Source organism: Uranotaenia lowii, chromosome 3, assembly GCF_029784155.1.
Source record: "Uranotaenia lowii strain MFRU-FL chromosome 3, ASM2978415v1, whole genome shotgun sequence".
Lineage (NCBI taxonomy): Eukaryota > Metazoa > Arthropoda > Insecta > Diptera > Culicidae > Uranotaenia > Uranotaenia lowii.
The window spans coordinates 29,089,075-29,105,085 of NC_073693.1; the positions used below are offsets into that span (position 1 = coordinate 29,089,075).

The 16,011-nt window shown below is 44.4% G+C and overlaps 2 protein-coding genes across 2 annotated transcripts; one reads left to right on the top strand and one right to left on the bottom strand.

Moving 5' to 3' along the window:
• Positions 1-7,431: 7,431 nt before the first annotated feature.
• Positions 7,432-9,113, top strand: LOC129756699 (venom serine carboxypeptidase). The gene has a single exon (XM_055753681.1). The coding sequence runs from the start codon at positions 7,597-7,599 to the stop codon at positions 9,046-9,048; it is 1,452 nt and encodes a 483-aa protein (XP_055609656.1). The 5' UTR covers positions 7,432-7,596; the 3' UTR covers positions 9,049-9,113.
• Positions 9,114-10,194: 1,081 nt separating this feature from the next.
• Positions 10,195-15,540, bottom strand: LOC129752054 (uncharacterized). Its single transcript, XM_055747848.1, has one exon. It carries the CDS (start codon positions 15,538-15,540, stop codon positions 10,195-10,197), a length of 5,346 nt encoding a protein of 1,781 aa, XP_055603823.1.
• Positions 15,541-16,011: the final 471 nt, after the last annotated feature.

Below are 16,011 nucleotides of genomic sequence, written 5' to 3' on the forward strand. Positions count from 1 at the left end.
ACCAGATTTATGTCTATATACCATGTCTTCATGTCCATGCAGGTAAATCCTTCTTCGTATTCTCCAACTCGTGTTTACATCCCAGACTACGACAACTCTTCTGTCCAGTTTGATTTGTCTATTCAGCAAGAAATTCGTGGAATACCGGACTCCCACCGCCCACTTCTGATTCCCAGAATTTTCGATGCTAAATATAGACACGTCGATGCTGATAAAATGTACTTTACCGATGGTTCACTTATAGAGGAATCAACAGGATTTGGAGTGTTCAACGAAATGTTCAGCGCATCTTATAATCTCCAGTCACCATGCTCTGTGTATATAGCAGAGTTAGCAGCAATTTTTTGGGCTTTGGACACCATCGCTTCACGGCCTGCGGGACACTACTATATCGTAACAGATAGTCTCAGCTCTGTTGAAGCAATCCGCTCAATAAGACCGGGAAAGCACTCACCGTTCTTCCTTGAGAAGATACGGGATATTTTGAGTGCTTTAACAAGACGTCGCTTCTCCATCACCTTTGTTTGGGTTCCCTCCCATTGCTCGATAGTGGATAATGAGAAGGCAGACTCTCTGGCAAAGGTGGGGGCGACAGAAGGCGACACGTATCAGCGTGAGATCGTCTTCAACGAGTTTTTCTTTTTAGTTAGGAGAAATTCTCTTGTCAACTGGCAGCGCAAATGGGACGAGGGTGAGTTGGGTCGGTGGCTTCACTCGATTATCCCAAAGGTAAGCCTTAAACCCTGGTTTAATAGATTGAACTTGAGTCGGGATTTTATTTGTATATTTTCCCGTCTCATGTCCAATCATTATTCCTTAGACGCGGTACTCTATCGTTTTGACATTGCTGGCAGCAATTTGTGTAGTTGCGGCCAAGGTTACCATGACATCGAGCATATTGTCTGGTCGTGTGAGGTCCATCTTGTCGCCAGAACGAATTTATTAGACTCCCTTCGGGCCCGAGGAAAACCACTTAACGTTCCAGTGAGAGACGTGCTAGCTGTGCTAGACTTGGACTACATGTTCGAAATTTACCTTTTTCTAAAAGCTATCGATCTCCGTCTATAATTCTTTTTATTTTCATATTTCCCTTTCTATCATCTTTTTCTTTAAACTCAAAGTGTTAAGCTAAGCAAACAATTGTAAAAACAAAAACGATTTTGGCTCCTTAAAACCTGAAGGTATGAGCCGTTTCAAATAAAGAATTATAAAAAAAAAAAAAAAAATCAGCTGACAGGCTAACTAAGCCATTATAGATACCTACAACTGAAATCTATGAAAAAGTTATTGTTAAAATTTCTTTTCAAGTTTTTTTTTTATTTTTACTGCAGAATTTTGGATACCCCTATGATGTCTAATGTTTTTATCATAAAATTGGCTTGAATGGAAATTCAAGAAAAAGTGCTAGAATTAGTAGTGAAAAAGCAGTTTTTACGCTTTATTGAGGACGGAGAAATACTTATTGCCGAACCGTCTGGATTCAGGAAGCAATATTCAACAGAATTTGCAGTGAATTTGGTACTTCGGAATTGGAAGATCAACATCGAAAATGGTAACTTCACGCTTGCTGTGTTTCTGGACTTCAAAAAAGCTTTTGAAACGATTGATCAAGAAATTCTCAGTGATGTGTTAACAAGAATTGGCATCAGTGGGTCAGTTCTTAACTGGTTAAAAGACTATTTGGGTAACGGAATGAAAAGAATCAAATTTGGTTCATCTTACTCGCGATACAGAGAAAATAACTTCCCAAGAAACCATATGCATTAACGAATTGTCAAAATGCTATCCAGTAACAGCTTTAGAGCTTCTCTGCCCTCTCTTAGCACTGTGAGCCAGTTCTGGCAAAATTAACTGCTATATTGGTGCGTATGGTTACTTGGGTTAGGTGTCCCACAAGGATGTGCGTTGAGTCCTTCGTTATTCAGACTTTACATCAATATCATGATTAAATGTTCACAGTATGGTCGTCTAAAGCTATTTGCGGAGAATTCAGTCTCCTATTGGAGTGGCAATGATTTGGAGTACTTAATACAAGAAACAAATGCGGATTTGAAAAAATATTGCAAATTTTTTAAAACATCGAAAATGGTGTCTGAACCTCAAGAAAACAAGCTGGAAGATTATTGGAAATCGCAAAATCGGAGTCTGTTAAAACCTATCTATTGGTGGTTGTGCAATCGAAAGAGTACGTCAAGTAAATACCTGGGAGTACAAATCGATGCAAAGCTAAATTTTTTAGCTCACATCGACTATACTATTATGCTATGAAACACGGAGTACTTTGCCGAATAAGTAGATGACATTCTGATCAAAAATAATCTACGTGAAATAAATTGAGTTTTGGCTCATAATGTCCTGTAGGTTGGTTGGATAAATATTAAAACTGATGTTTTAAGGTGAATTTGCATATGTATCGAAGCAAACAATGCTTGGTATACTCTGTATAAATACTTTAAAATTTGCATTTTTAAACCAAACAGCGTTCCACTCAATGACATCGTATTCAAAATATAGCAAAAACTAGCAGCTGATTTTAAGATATGCTTTTGTTGAGACTTTCACCTATCCAACGGTGTATAATTTACCACGGCGATCGGCAGCGCAAGCTTTATTTTTGCTTCCGAAAAATAAATAGAGTAAATCGAAAAAATTTTATCATCTAATTTTGGATTTTCAATCAAGCGAAACTTTATTAGTTCATGATAGTAAGGAACTTTTTTATTTCCAAACTGTGAATAAGATTATAATACATCACTTCGGTATAAACGTTTTTAAATTTTCAAAGATTTATATGCTTTTTTAAGTTGTTTTGGGCTGAGAATAAAAAATCCTATTTTTAATTCTTGTGTTAAAGTTGTCGTTCATGTTTGTTTCATAGAAGGTGGATAAAAAGTCCTAGAAAATATCTAAATACATTATAACGTTCCTACAATATTGGAGATTTGATTCCAACATAAAAAAATTGGTTATCGCTGACATGAAAAATTGACTTTTTTCCGGCTTTTTGGGGATTTGAACCACTGTGCGCTGGCGCAAACCCAAACAAACGAACACGGGCCAGTCAGATTCCCAGTACATAACGTTTGGCTCAAAGGCGTTCTCCTCGGGAGCTACTCCCGCAGAGCGCTCATTTCTCTTTTCAGAGCAGAGTGAGAGTCAAAAAGAGCTCCCTGTAGGAAATAATGTAAGTGTTTTAAGTTATATGTAGAGTACATATTTGAAATTTGACGTGTAAAGCAAACAAAAAGAAAGAGCATTGCATCTGGAGCTAAATAGTCACTCCTTCTCATTCCTTCTTGCCGCTTAAAGAGTGGGAGCAGATTTTAGCTCCGTGGGTGTTAGCTCTCAAATGAATCCGAAGCCTGACTATAAGCCATACCTGAACCGGAATCAACTACCGAAACAGAAACGGACAACTCGGAAACCACCACGATCACACCAGCAGCCACGCAAGCCAAAATTCAAATACCTCCAATCGCAGCCGACGCAACCGTGGGTCAAAGGGTGACAGACCAGCGAAAAGAAACACAACCCCCAATGAACAGCGCCCCGAAGCAAACAACAAACCAGGACCTTCCAAACCCAATACCCCACCCAGACCGGTAAGTCCATTCCAATTCAATCTACATAAAAATGGCTCTCTTCAATACCCTCAACATAAATCTGCCAACAAACAACAACCCTCCCAACAACAATAGACCGGTCAACCCTCATACTCAAAAGAAAAATTTCTGTTTTGCAATCCAATGAAACCTCTACGGCCTGAGAGCGCGCTTATCAGAACTACAACTCATCTCCTCTCAGTACTCCCCAATCATATTTTCCCTGCAAGAAACTCTGGCACCAGCACATATGATCCCGAAAACCTATTTGAAAGGCTATCACCTCAATCATCAACCGGGCCTTCAAGGCGCCGGACTCGCCGTCGAAATTGGATTTCGCACTTCTGCCCATCAACTCATCATCAAACGGAATCGCTATACGCCTTGACTCACCTATTGAAATCTCCATTTTTTCACTCTACATCTCTCCAAAAGTGTCATTTTAAGAGTTCAGGGACGAACTAGCGAATATAGTTAGTCAATTATCAACACCTGTCCTCATTATGGGAGACCTTAATGCACACTCCACAGAGTGGGGTTGTTCTCACACAGACAGGAAGGGAACTTTCCTCGTAGATCATGCGCTCAATAAAAATTTAACTGTACTCAACAACTCCCTCCCCACAAGAATCTGCCCAGCCATCGGTAACACATCCGCTATCGATGTAAGTCTTGTTTCCTGGAGTTTAAGTTCCAAAATTAAGTGGAACGTGCTGGAAGACTGCTACGGCAGTGATCATTTTCCCATTTCGATAACACTGGAACACCACACGCCTGAATTTATCATTAGATCTAGGTGGAAATATGATGACGCTGATTGGATTGGGTATCAAATCGATCTGGAGAGACCTCTACATAGTGGGCCCCAACATAATATCGAAACTTTCTCTACACTATTTTTTGAAACTGCGCAAAAAAACATTCCCAGAACGACCGGAACCCCTGGGAGACCCTTGGTTCCCTGGTGAAATACAGATGTTCGTGATGCCGTAAAACTTCGTCGAAAAAAGATGAGATTCCTCAAACGTCTCGATTGCGACGATCCCCGCATGCAAGCTGCCCTCATCGAATACAAGGCAGCACGTTCGACAGCGCGCATTTAAAAAGGCTAAACAAGACAGTTGGAAAAACATTCCTAGAGGAAATGAACTCCTCCACTCCCTCCCCCAAACTTTGGGAAAAAATAAAATGCCTCAATGGGGTCAACAGATCCAGCCGCTTCCACCTACTCCTAAATCAACAATACACCAATGATCCCACCCTTCCAGCCGATTCCTTCTGCAATTTTTTCTCCTCCATCTCCTCCTATGATCACAGCCCTAACAACCCAACAATCGGCTTTTCCATTTATCTGCAACTTGACTACAATGCTGATTTTAGCTTAAAAGAACTGGAAAAAGCGCTTGAGAATGTGAAAGGAAAGTCCGCCGGAATGGACGAAATTGGCTACCCCTTGCTTAAACATCTTCTACCACTGGGGAAAACTATTTTCCTTAACATACTAAATGGATTCTGACAAAGTGGAAATATTCCCAGCCAATGGAAGGAAGGTCTCGTTATCCCCATCCCCAAACCACATCAAGACCTACACCAACTGAATAGCTATCGCCCTAGAACGCTCCTAGACTGTTCAGGCAAGATCCTCGAGCGTATAATGAAGCGACGATTCGTTTTAATCCTCGAGTCAACCAATCGTCTTGACCACCGACAATTTGGCTTCCGCCCTGGTCTCATCACCGACGATCATCTGGCAACATTTGAAAATACACTGGAAAATGCTCTATCGAGAAACTAACACGTTGAATGTTTGTCCCTGGATCTCTCAAAGGCGTTTGATCGAGTCAGTCAAAATTCTTTCCTCGATCAAAGAATGGGGGATTGTGGGTAGAATGAGTAGTTATATTCAAAGCTTTTTAACTGATAGACGGTGTACCGCAGGGCTCGGTGATAGCCCCAACGCTCTTCTTGATTGGCCTATAGTCCGTCTTTGAAGTTGTTCCTCAGGATACTGAAATATTGGCCTATGCTGACGATATCATCTTGATATCTTCCTCGCCCTATTCTCGCCTTGCCCGTAAAAAACTTCAATTCGCTGTTGATAAGATTTCCAACTGGGCTCCTACAGTCGGATTCTCGTTTGTACTCGTTTGTACTTCACTAGTAATGTTGAACTAAAACATCCCTCTGGTTCGTTCAGCTCGAATTCTTGGAGTTTGGATAGACGACCACCTCAAGTTCACAAAGCACATTAACAACGCTCAAAACACCGCTAAAGGTAAACTTAATATCCTGAAAAAACTCTGCAACCCTTTTAAACAGGTGTTTTTTAGGAAATTTGCTAACAATTCCATTCAATTTGGACATACTTTTTACAAACTAATTTGTTCGTAAAATGAAAGTTCACAGGATCCGTTACATTATCATATTTTTTATAATTGTGATAAGTGAAAAATAACGTCCAAAACAGTCAAAATCGAACGGTATGTTAACATTAGGTACACATGCCAAATTTGGAACACCTACCCTACTACCTATCATTCAAAACTACTGCCACGGAGGAGATGGGGATGAATAACGCGAAAGTGTTCAAATCCCAGAAAAACAAAGAAAAAAAAGGTAATAGGATGCAACCGATATACTCCTATTGTCCTTTAATGCTTGATATGCTGCAATGGTTGTCAGTTAAGCAGAGGATTACATACAACAGTTTAATTTTTATATTCAAAATGAAGAAAGGAATGTTACCAACTTATTTACTGGATGGCCTGCAGTACGGAATCGATATCAACAGATACAGTACAAGGAGAACTCAAGATTTTAGATTGACAAACACGAAAAAAAGAGGTGAGCAAACGATCTATTTTCTACAACCGATTGAAGATGTATAATGATCTACCGATGAACATCAAAGACAGTTAAACTTGAATGTTTTTAAGAAACTGACAATACAATTTGTCAAACAGACAATTTGATACAAAGACTACTTCTAAAAAGGATCATATCAATGTGATGAAGTTCTGACGAAGCATCAGATAGAAAATTGTACGGTGATGGACATACGCGGGAGAAAGACGATCTAATCGTACAGAAGTTGAACTAATACCCAATGTTAACATAATTATCCAGAGGATGAAAAGTCCTACCTACTCCTAAAGAAGCGTATGGGGTGGGGGATTGACCCAAATGAGCCAATGGGACCATTACAAACAAAAAAAAAATAACGTAAATTATGCAATTATTTTCGTCTCAGGTCAAAGTTAAAAAAAAATCGCTATCAAATTTAATTGTACACAAAATTTTGCATAAAGTTTGCTGTTGATCCATAAATTTATTCTCAGATTGCTATCATATTTTTAAAACCTTAATTACGCCCAATTTTGCTCTCGTTTATAAATGAACACCAAAAGATGCTATCAGTTTGCAATCGCCACCATATTTTGGTTTCAGTTTGCTTTCAATTTGGGCATCAAAGTCTGCTAGCATCAGGAAATTATTTCGGTATAATTGCAAGCAGGTATAAGGTAAAGCTACCTACTTTTTGTTGTGGGCGATATATTGAATAGAAAAAAGTTATCTTTTTCAGAGAAAGAGAGATCAAAAAAGTTCTGGCTATTGTTATTCTAAGACAAATCCGTTTGTCTGGAAATCCAAATACCTATAGGACTTTTACAAACACCCTTCGTATACAAAACGAATACAGGCACCTTGGAAGGGATTTGATTTATTCAAAATGCACCGCCAAGCATATATGCTGCTGCTGTATTTAGTTCTGACGTTCTGTAGCCTGCGCCACAGGTCAACGAAAGGCATAACATAAATATAACGATTAGTTCGTTCGATTTGCCGGGCAGTTGAGAATTTTCTTTTGACCGGGTCAGACGTTGGTCGGACGCTTACAGAAGACTCCGCTTTCAGTGATAAGAAGTTCCACTTTAATTAAATTAAGTCGGTGCTGTATTTTGGCTTCGGTTACGATCTGTTCCCGGCCAGCAATATGAAGTTCATATTGTTGGTATCTTTTCTTGGTGCGGCATTGATCGCGGCCGCCGAGGGTCGACTTTTTATCAACCCTTATCCCCGGTTCCATTCTGTGAAACCATTATCAGTGCGCGATAACCAAGATGTCGGTCAGCCACTTTTCCTTACGCCATTTATCAAGAACAACTCCATCGATGCCGGGCGTCAGGCGGCTCGAGTTGTGGACGATAGCATTTTCCCGAAGGAGGTTGAGCACTATTCGGGATATTTGACTGTTAACGAAACGGTGAATTCGAATTTGTTCTTCTGGTACTTTAGGGCGCACAATGACGTCAACTATGAGTCTCCGGTAGTGCTATGGCTGCAGGGAGGTCCAGGAGCGTCCTCCTTGTTTGGACTTTTCACCGAACATGGCCCATTTTGGGTAGACTCAGACATTAAGTTACAGCCCAGAAACTATTCGTGGCATCTCAACCATCATGTTATCTACATTGACAATCCGGTTGGAACTGGATTCAGCTTCACCGATCACGCCGAAGGCTACTGCACCAACGAAGAACAGGTCGGTAATCAATTGTATGAAGCACTGCTCCAGTTCTTCCAGCTGTTCCCAGATCTGCAAAAGCGTCCCTTCTTTGTCACCGGAGAATCTTACGGCGGAAAATACGTTCCTGCAGTTTCACATGCGATCCACCGCCATAACGAGAATGCAAAGTTGAAGATAAACCTGAAAGGTTTGGCCATTGGCAACGGGCTGTGTGATCCTTTCCATCAGCTAGCCTACGGAGATTACCTGTATCAGTTAGGCTTGATCGATTCTAACGCTCTGAATCAGTTCCACGACTATGAGAAGAAAGGAAAAGAGTGTATCTCTAAGAAAGATTTCGAGTGTGCCTTCGAGGCATTTGATGCGTTGATCAATGGTGACCAATTTCCTGCGGGATCATTGTTCAAAAATGTGTCCGGATTCGATACGTACTTCAACTATCTGTCAACTAAACCGGATCCAACTGATGAGTACATGGGTCAATTCCTGCAACTACCTGCCACTCGACGAGCCATTCACGTTGGCAATAATACATTCCACGATCTGGATAGCGAGAACCAAGTGGAGAATCATTTGAAGCTGGACGTGATGAACTCGGTTATCCCGTACCTGGAAGAACTGCTGAACCATTTCCGTGTGGTCATCTATAACGGGCAGCTCGATATCATCGTAGCGTATCCGTTGACCATGAACTACGTGCGCAAGTTGAACTTCCCAGCCCGAAAAGAGTACGAAAAGGCACCGCGTTACATTTGGAAGGTCGATGGTGAGATTGCCGGATATGCAAAGGAAGCCGGCAACCTCGCGGAGGTGCTGGTTCGAAACGCCGGCCACATGGTACCGAAAGATCAACCGAAATGGGCTCTAGATTTGATTATGCGATTGACCCATGATAAGGGGTTTTCTCGAAAGAGGAACTAGGTTTGTTTTGAGCATTAGCATTAAGAAAAGGATTTTCTATCAATAAAGATTTTTGTTTATTAAAATAGTGGTTTTGTGTAACCGTTATCCGAATTCAGTGCATTTTTTGTTGTGACTAGGAACTAGAAACTTCTTTCCTTATTCATTCCGTAGGTATGTTTCGTTTTATTCTAAATTCCGTCTCAGTTTATGTGGAATTTACCTATATTGCCAAACATAACTTTTTTATTTGGGACTTTCATCCCTGCACTTATCTACTTACCTACCTACCTACCTAAGGTTCCGGCGCCGATTGACCGACGCATAGGGCTGAGATAAAAGATCTCCACTCCGGGCGATCCGGAGCCAGCGTCTTCACTTGCTGCCGGCCAAGGTTTTTATCAACTTTGCGGATTTCAGCGGCTAGACGACGCCGCCAAGAGCTTCTGGTCCATTCGATGTCCATCTGGATTTCAGTCAAGCGCCTCTCTGCAAATCTCGTTTTCATCTCTTCGCAGCGAGTGCTCAATCCATCTCCACTTACGGCCCCGAATCTCGATCTCTAGAGCCTTTTGATGACCTCCTGACATCGCGAAACGACTGTCCCATGCTACGAATGAACAATTACGGAGACGCAAACGCTAATAGGGATTTTCTGATCCGGGTTTCGATGTCTTTCTTGGTACCATCATCAGGTGTAATCTGGCTGCCAAGATAGTGGAAGCACCCCACTTTCTCAACCTGTTGTCTAGCTACCACGTAATTGGAACGATTTTCTGTGTTCATTTCCATCGACTTGGTTTTTCCGACATTGACTTTAAGACCTGCTGCCTTTTAGCTTTCGGTGAGGTCGTCGACCACGCAGGTTTACGATGAGAAAGAGTAGCCGTTATAAGTTACATCGTTGTCTTACTCCAGCTGTTGGCGCAAGAACCGGGCCAACTACGGTCGGAATTGTTCAGTGGACTGTATGGGATCGGAATAGAGAAACACGCGGCGGATTTACAAAACACTACAAAACTGTATTTCTCTAAACGGGACAAATTTGCAGCAAGGACTGCTCGCGTCGGTGGTCGGACTAAAACTTAACTGTTTTTTCTTCTCTCTGGTTCAATATGCGATGCTTCGTCGTCGCTCGCATTTTCTCTCTCTCGTTCGGGCGTCTTGCTAGTTAGCGCTGGGGGTGTCCAAGCTGTTTCGGACGGAACATACTCCCCCCGGGATGGGCGGAGCCGCATCATATCCTCTTGAGTGTTGATTGTTGTCTTCAATTGGGAGCACCGAGACCTTGTTAATTGCTCGCCGGTAGACGGAGTTGCCACAAGCGACATCTATGGCACGGACCAGGCCATCTGGACCAGGGTAGACTTGGGTGATTCGGGCTCGTTTCCATTGAAGCGGCGGTTGGTTCCTGTCCTTCAACAAGACTATCATTCCAGGGCGAATATTTGGCATTTGCTTGATATTCTTCTTGCGTGGCTGCAGGCTGATCAGGTACTCGTTGGACCACGCTCGCCAGAAGTGATCTCTCATTTGCTTGAGGTGCTGCCATCGACTCAATCGGCCAGCGTTGACATCCTCTAACGACGGTTCCGGCAAAGCAGTAAGAGGGCGACCGATGAGGTAGTGTGAGGGGGTGACAACTTCGGGAGCTTCTGGGTCGTTCAGGACGGTGTACAATGGCCTCGAGTTAAGCACTGCCTCGATTGACGTGAGTATGGTGGCAAGTTCCTCAAACGTCAATTTGGCGTTACCAGCGATGCGCGTTAGGTACGTCTTCATGCACTTGACTGCGGCTTCCCACAGTCCGCCGAACTCCGGGGCATTCGCAGGGATGAAATGCCACTCTATCTCTTTGGGTTGAGCGAAAAGTTGGATTTTCTTCAGGAAAACTTCGTCTTGGAATAGCTTGTAGAGTCGGTCGAATTCGCTACTTGCACCTCGGAAATTTGTCCCACAGTCGGAATGAATTTGTTGCACCATGCCGCGGCGACCGATGAATCGATCCAGTGCGGCCAGAAAGGCATCTGTGGACAAATCGGATACTGCCTCTAGATGCACAGCTTTGGTCGCCATGCACACAAATACTGCAACGTATGCTTTCGTCAATGTCGGTCGACGTCTTCCCTCCTTGATCCACAGCGGGCCGGCGTAATCCACACCGGTGATAGCAAATGGGGGCGATGGAATTACTCGTTGCTCAGGCAAATTCCCCATTAGCTGTGAAGGCGTCGTCGGATTCGTTCGGAAGCATTGGACGCATGATCGGATGACCTGTCTAACGGTTGACTTGGCGTTTAACAACCAGTATCTTTGGCGGATAGCTGCCAGCACACCAGCCTGTCCGGTGTGCAGGTGTTCTTCGTGCAGCGAACGGATTAACATTTTCGTAATTGGGCTATGGTTCGGCAAAATGATCGGATGTTTGGTTGCAAACGGTAAGTTGGAACGTTGGATTCGGCCTCCAACTCGGAGTAGGTCATCAACTAAAATTGGGTGAAGGTTCCCAATTCGGCGGCAAGGTTCGTCGGATTTCAATTTCCGGATGTCATCGGCTAGTTCTGTGTGCTGCGCCAACCAGATGATGGATCGGGTGGCTTGGCGTAGCTCGGAGATAGTGGGGTACGGCGACAGAACTAGTTCGGTACCTGCTTTATTCCTGCGATGGTTGTTCACGAACCTGTGCATGTACGCAACGATACGCTGGATTTTTCGGAAGCTGCTGTGTCTTGAGAATAATGCGAAGTCGTCCATACTAACGGCTGGAGCGGAAACTACCACAAGTTTGTACTCAGGTAATTGGTCTGACGGGATGTCTTCGACTTCGTAAGTTGCGGTTTCAGCGAGGCTCAAAAACTCTGGCCCATGCCACCATAGACTGTTGGAGCACAAGTCGTCTGGTAGCTGGCCACGGGACACAACATCGGCTGGATTTTCCTTGGAAGGCACGTAAGACCACTCATAACCCGCAGTAAGCTCTTGGATCTTGGTGATGCGGTTGCGGACGAAACTTTCGAGGCGCTCTGGCGGTCGTTTCATCCACGCTAGGAAGATTTGGCTGTCAGAGCGTAGGTGAACCTTGTCGATTTGCATTTTGAGAGCGGGTAGGATCTTGGGGATGAGACGAGCCAACAATAAAGCTGCACACAACTCCTTTCGTGGGATGGTGATGTCCTTTAGAGGAGCGATCTTGGATTTGCTGGCAAGGAGTCTCATCTTGGCGGTACCGTCTGGAAGCAGGCTGCGCAAATAGACATTTGCACCGTAGGCTATCATCGATGCATCGGCGAAACCTTGCACTTCGTACGATGTGGCTTCGTCGAACGTAACTCTTCTCGGGATGGTCAAACTGTTGAGGGTCGGCAAGGAACTAGCCAGTTGCAGCCAGCGGTTTCGGATGGTTTCGTCTTCGATGGGTTGATCCCAATCAACCTTGGCCTTCCACAGGTTCTGTACCAGCAACTTCGCCACGACTGTTACAGGTGCGATCAACCCAAGGGGGTCGTAGATTTTGGCGATGTTGGAGTAGATTGATCGTTTTGTTAAACACTCACTTATTTCACACTTTGGTTCGGCGATCAGCAACTCATCTTCTCTGGGGCTCCATTTTATGCCCAACACTTTTATAACACTGTTCGGGCGACACTCTTCGAGGCACACATCTTGTTCTTGAGAGTCTTTCGGGATAACGTTCAACAGCTCTTTGGAATTTGAGCACCACTTATGCACTGGAAAGCCTCCTCTGGCTAACATCTTCGTCAATTGTTTGAATGACTCTTCAGCCTCGGATAGAGTGTCGGCACCGGAAAGCACATCATCCACATAGAAATCTTCCTTTGCTATTCGTGCACCAATCGGGAACTCTGCTGCTTCGTCTTCGGCTAACTGCTTCACACATCGGACGGCTTGGAACGGAGCTGATCCTGTTCCGTAGGTCACTGTCGTCAACTCCAACACACGCAGTCGATCTCCTGGATTCTCCCTCCAAAATATTCGCTGGAAACTGGTATCACTTGGATCCACTTGCACCTGGCGGTACATCTTCGCTATGTCCGCTGTAAAGGCGAACTTGTGCTTGCGGAATCGGAGCATTATCGAGAAAAGGTCGTCTTGAATGGTTCCTCCCACTTGCAGTACATCGTTGAGTGACAGGGCTTTCGGTGACATTTTGGCGCTTGCATCAAACACAACTCGGCATTTGGTCGATGTACTACTGGGTCGAAGCACGGCGTGGTGAGGCATGTAATATCGTGGGTGGTTCGGAGGGTCATCTTTCTCATTCACTTCTTTGCAGTGCTTAAGCTTCTCATACTCACAAATGAATTGGACGTATTGATCTTTCAGCTCGGGATTTTTGTTTAAGCGCTGCTCAAGCATCATGTAGCGGGTGTAGGCTAATGCTCGGTTGTCGGAGAGTTGATCCTTGTTCAAACGAAATGGCAATTTAACAACGAATCGGCCTTCGTTGTTTCGTCGGTACGTCGAGCGGAAATGAGCTTCACATTCTTCGTGTTCTGTCGTGACGTTGGTGTCTGCAGGAATCTCTTCGAGTTCCCAAAAACGACAGATCGATTCTTCAGCATTGTCTAGCGAAGCTGCGTGGGAATAGCAGAGGTTTGCTTGGTTCGTCAGAGGTTCGTTGAGAACGCCAGAAACTATCCACCCTAGTTTCGTTTCTCGGAGTTCTGGAAGATCGTCGGCCAACTTAATGCATCCTGGTTGCATTAGTTGAAAGAATAGTTCGGCACCCACAAGCACATCGATCTTTCCAGGTTTGTGGAACTCCGGGTCGGCTAGTTGCACTCCAACGGGAATGTTCCAGTTGGTCACTTGGATATTCGAGGATGGTATTTCACCTGTCACGGTCGGAGTCACGAGGCACTCGATGGATTTCTTGAAGTCGGTGCATCGTGATTGGAGTTGAATCACCACTTTGCTTCGAGCCAATGTTTTGACGCCATTAATTCCTCGGATGGGCACTGTCACCTGTTGCAAGCGCAATCCTAATCGTTGGGCGAACTCTTCTCTGACGAAATTTACTTGAGACCCACAATCAAGCAGGATACGGCATGGTTGAAGCTGGTTTCGGACATCTACGGTGTTAACCATGGCGGTCAACAGGAAAACTGTTTTCGATGATTGGATGTGGTGTGTGAACCAAGCTGTGGCCGTAGTTTGCTCCTGCTTCTCCTTGAGCTCCTCGGGATGCGGTGTGGGTGCGCTGCTGCTTGCTGCCTCAAAGCTCTTCGTTGATTCGTTATGGAGCTGAGTGTGATGGCGCTTCCCACATTTCCGACAGGTTTTCTTCGATTGGCAGTCCCGAGAGCTGTGACCTTTTCTCAGACAGTTAAAGCACACCCCACTGGCCTTTACCTTCTCCATCCTCTTTTCGAAATCCAAGCTGCTGAGGATGTTGCACTGGAAGTTCATGTGCGGACCTTGGCAAAACTCGCAACATTCTTTCGGCGTGGAACTAGTTGAGGCAGCATGAACTTTGAGAGCTGGATACTTGGCGGTAATTGGTTGCGGCTTTTGCTTGAGAATTTGAGAACTTGTTGGATAACTTGCTTCACAATTTTCGAGGATTTGGCAGCGGCTTTTGAGGAAGGTAATCGTCGGTTCGTATTTCGGGAGTTCTCCTCGCTTCTGGTGGGATTCCCAAGCCTTTCTTGTATTTCGGTCAAGCGCACTGGTCACAAGGTACACTACCATCACTTCGGAAACACCCGTGAATTCTTGCTTCAGGTATTTTAGGCTCTCTACATGACGAGTGGATTCATCCAGCAGTCGTCGCAGCTCTTTGTGGGTTTCGGAACTCATTTTTTGCAGGGTGAGCAAGCCACGAATATGACTCTCGACAATGACCCTTTTGTTTTCGTATCGGTCAGTTAATATGTTCCACGCCTGCTCATAGTTACCTTCGGTGATCACCTTTGCATCCAGGGCTCCAGCAGCACTCTGGACGAGCGCCTTGTCAAGGTGATAGAGTTTTACCGCGTCGGAATCGTTCGATTTCTCCATTAAGTCTTGGAAAATCGCTTTGAACTTCGGCCAGTTCGAGTATTCACCATCGAAGGTTGGTATCGGTACCTTGAGTGGCTGCTGCTGCACGACAACTTGAGGTTGCGCCATTCGGGCACTGGCGGGGGTGGCATCATGCTCCATGATAAGCTCTTCGACTGCAGCGAACACCAGATTGAAGCACTCTTCGAATTTTGTGTACACTGTTTCGGCACGTTCCAATTCTTCTTCGGGCACTAGCTCCATCACCTTGCTATGGAAGCCACTATACTCCGTGTATGCGGCATCCAAATTTCTTCGGTAGGTCTTCAGCTGCGCATGGGGCACTTTATATTCAGCAGCACTTAAGGAATTTTGCACTCTCACGATCTTCTTATGCACCTGTTCACATTCGGATTCGCTTTTCCTTTCGTCCTCGTATCCGAAAAACTCGGATTCACTATTTTCGTTTACGCTAGGGACGATCCCCGGTGGCGTATGCAACAAAGACATTTTGTCGTTTCACTCGCGACGAAAATACAAGCGTTTTAACTTCAGTGTCTGAACGCTTCACACAAACAACGCGACGGAATTTCGGTTTTCCGATTTACACGCACAAACATGCGACGAGTTTCGATTGTCTTCTTCGCACGTACACACAAGCGACGGGACTTCGAAATGTCTACACACAAGCGACGATTGTGTTGTTCTGTACATCGAATTTCGAAAGCACAAACAAGCGACGGTTTGCTTTTTTTTCACACTATGTGTCGAATTGCGGAAAGCACAAACAAGCGACGGTTTGCTTTTTTCTGTGTGTGTGTCGAAAGACGGAAAGCACACTGGGCGACAAAGAGCAACGAAAAGAATGTTCTCTGGCCCACACGCACACAGCCACACGCGCGATGATTTGCAGTTTTCCTTGCTAAAATGGAAGCGGAATCTTTTTTCGGCACTAGATCCGGAATCGAACGGACCACTATG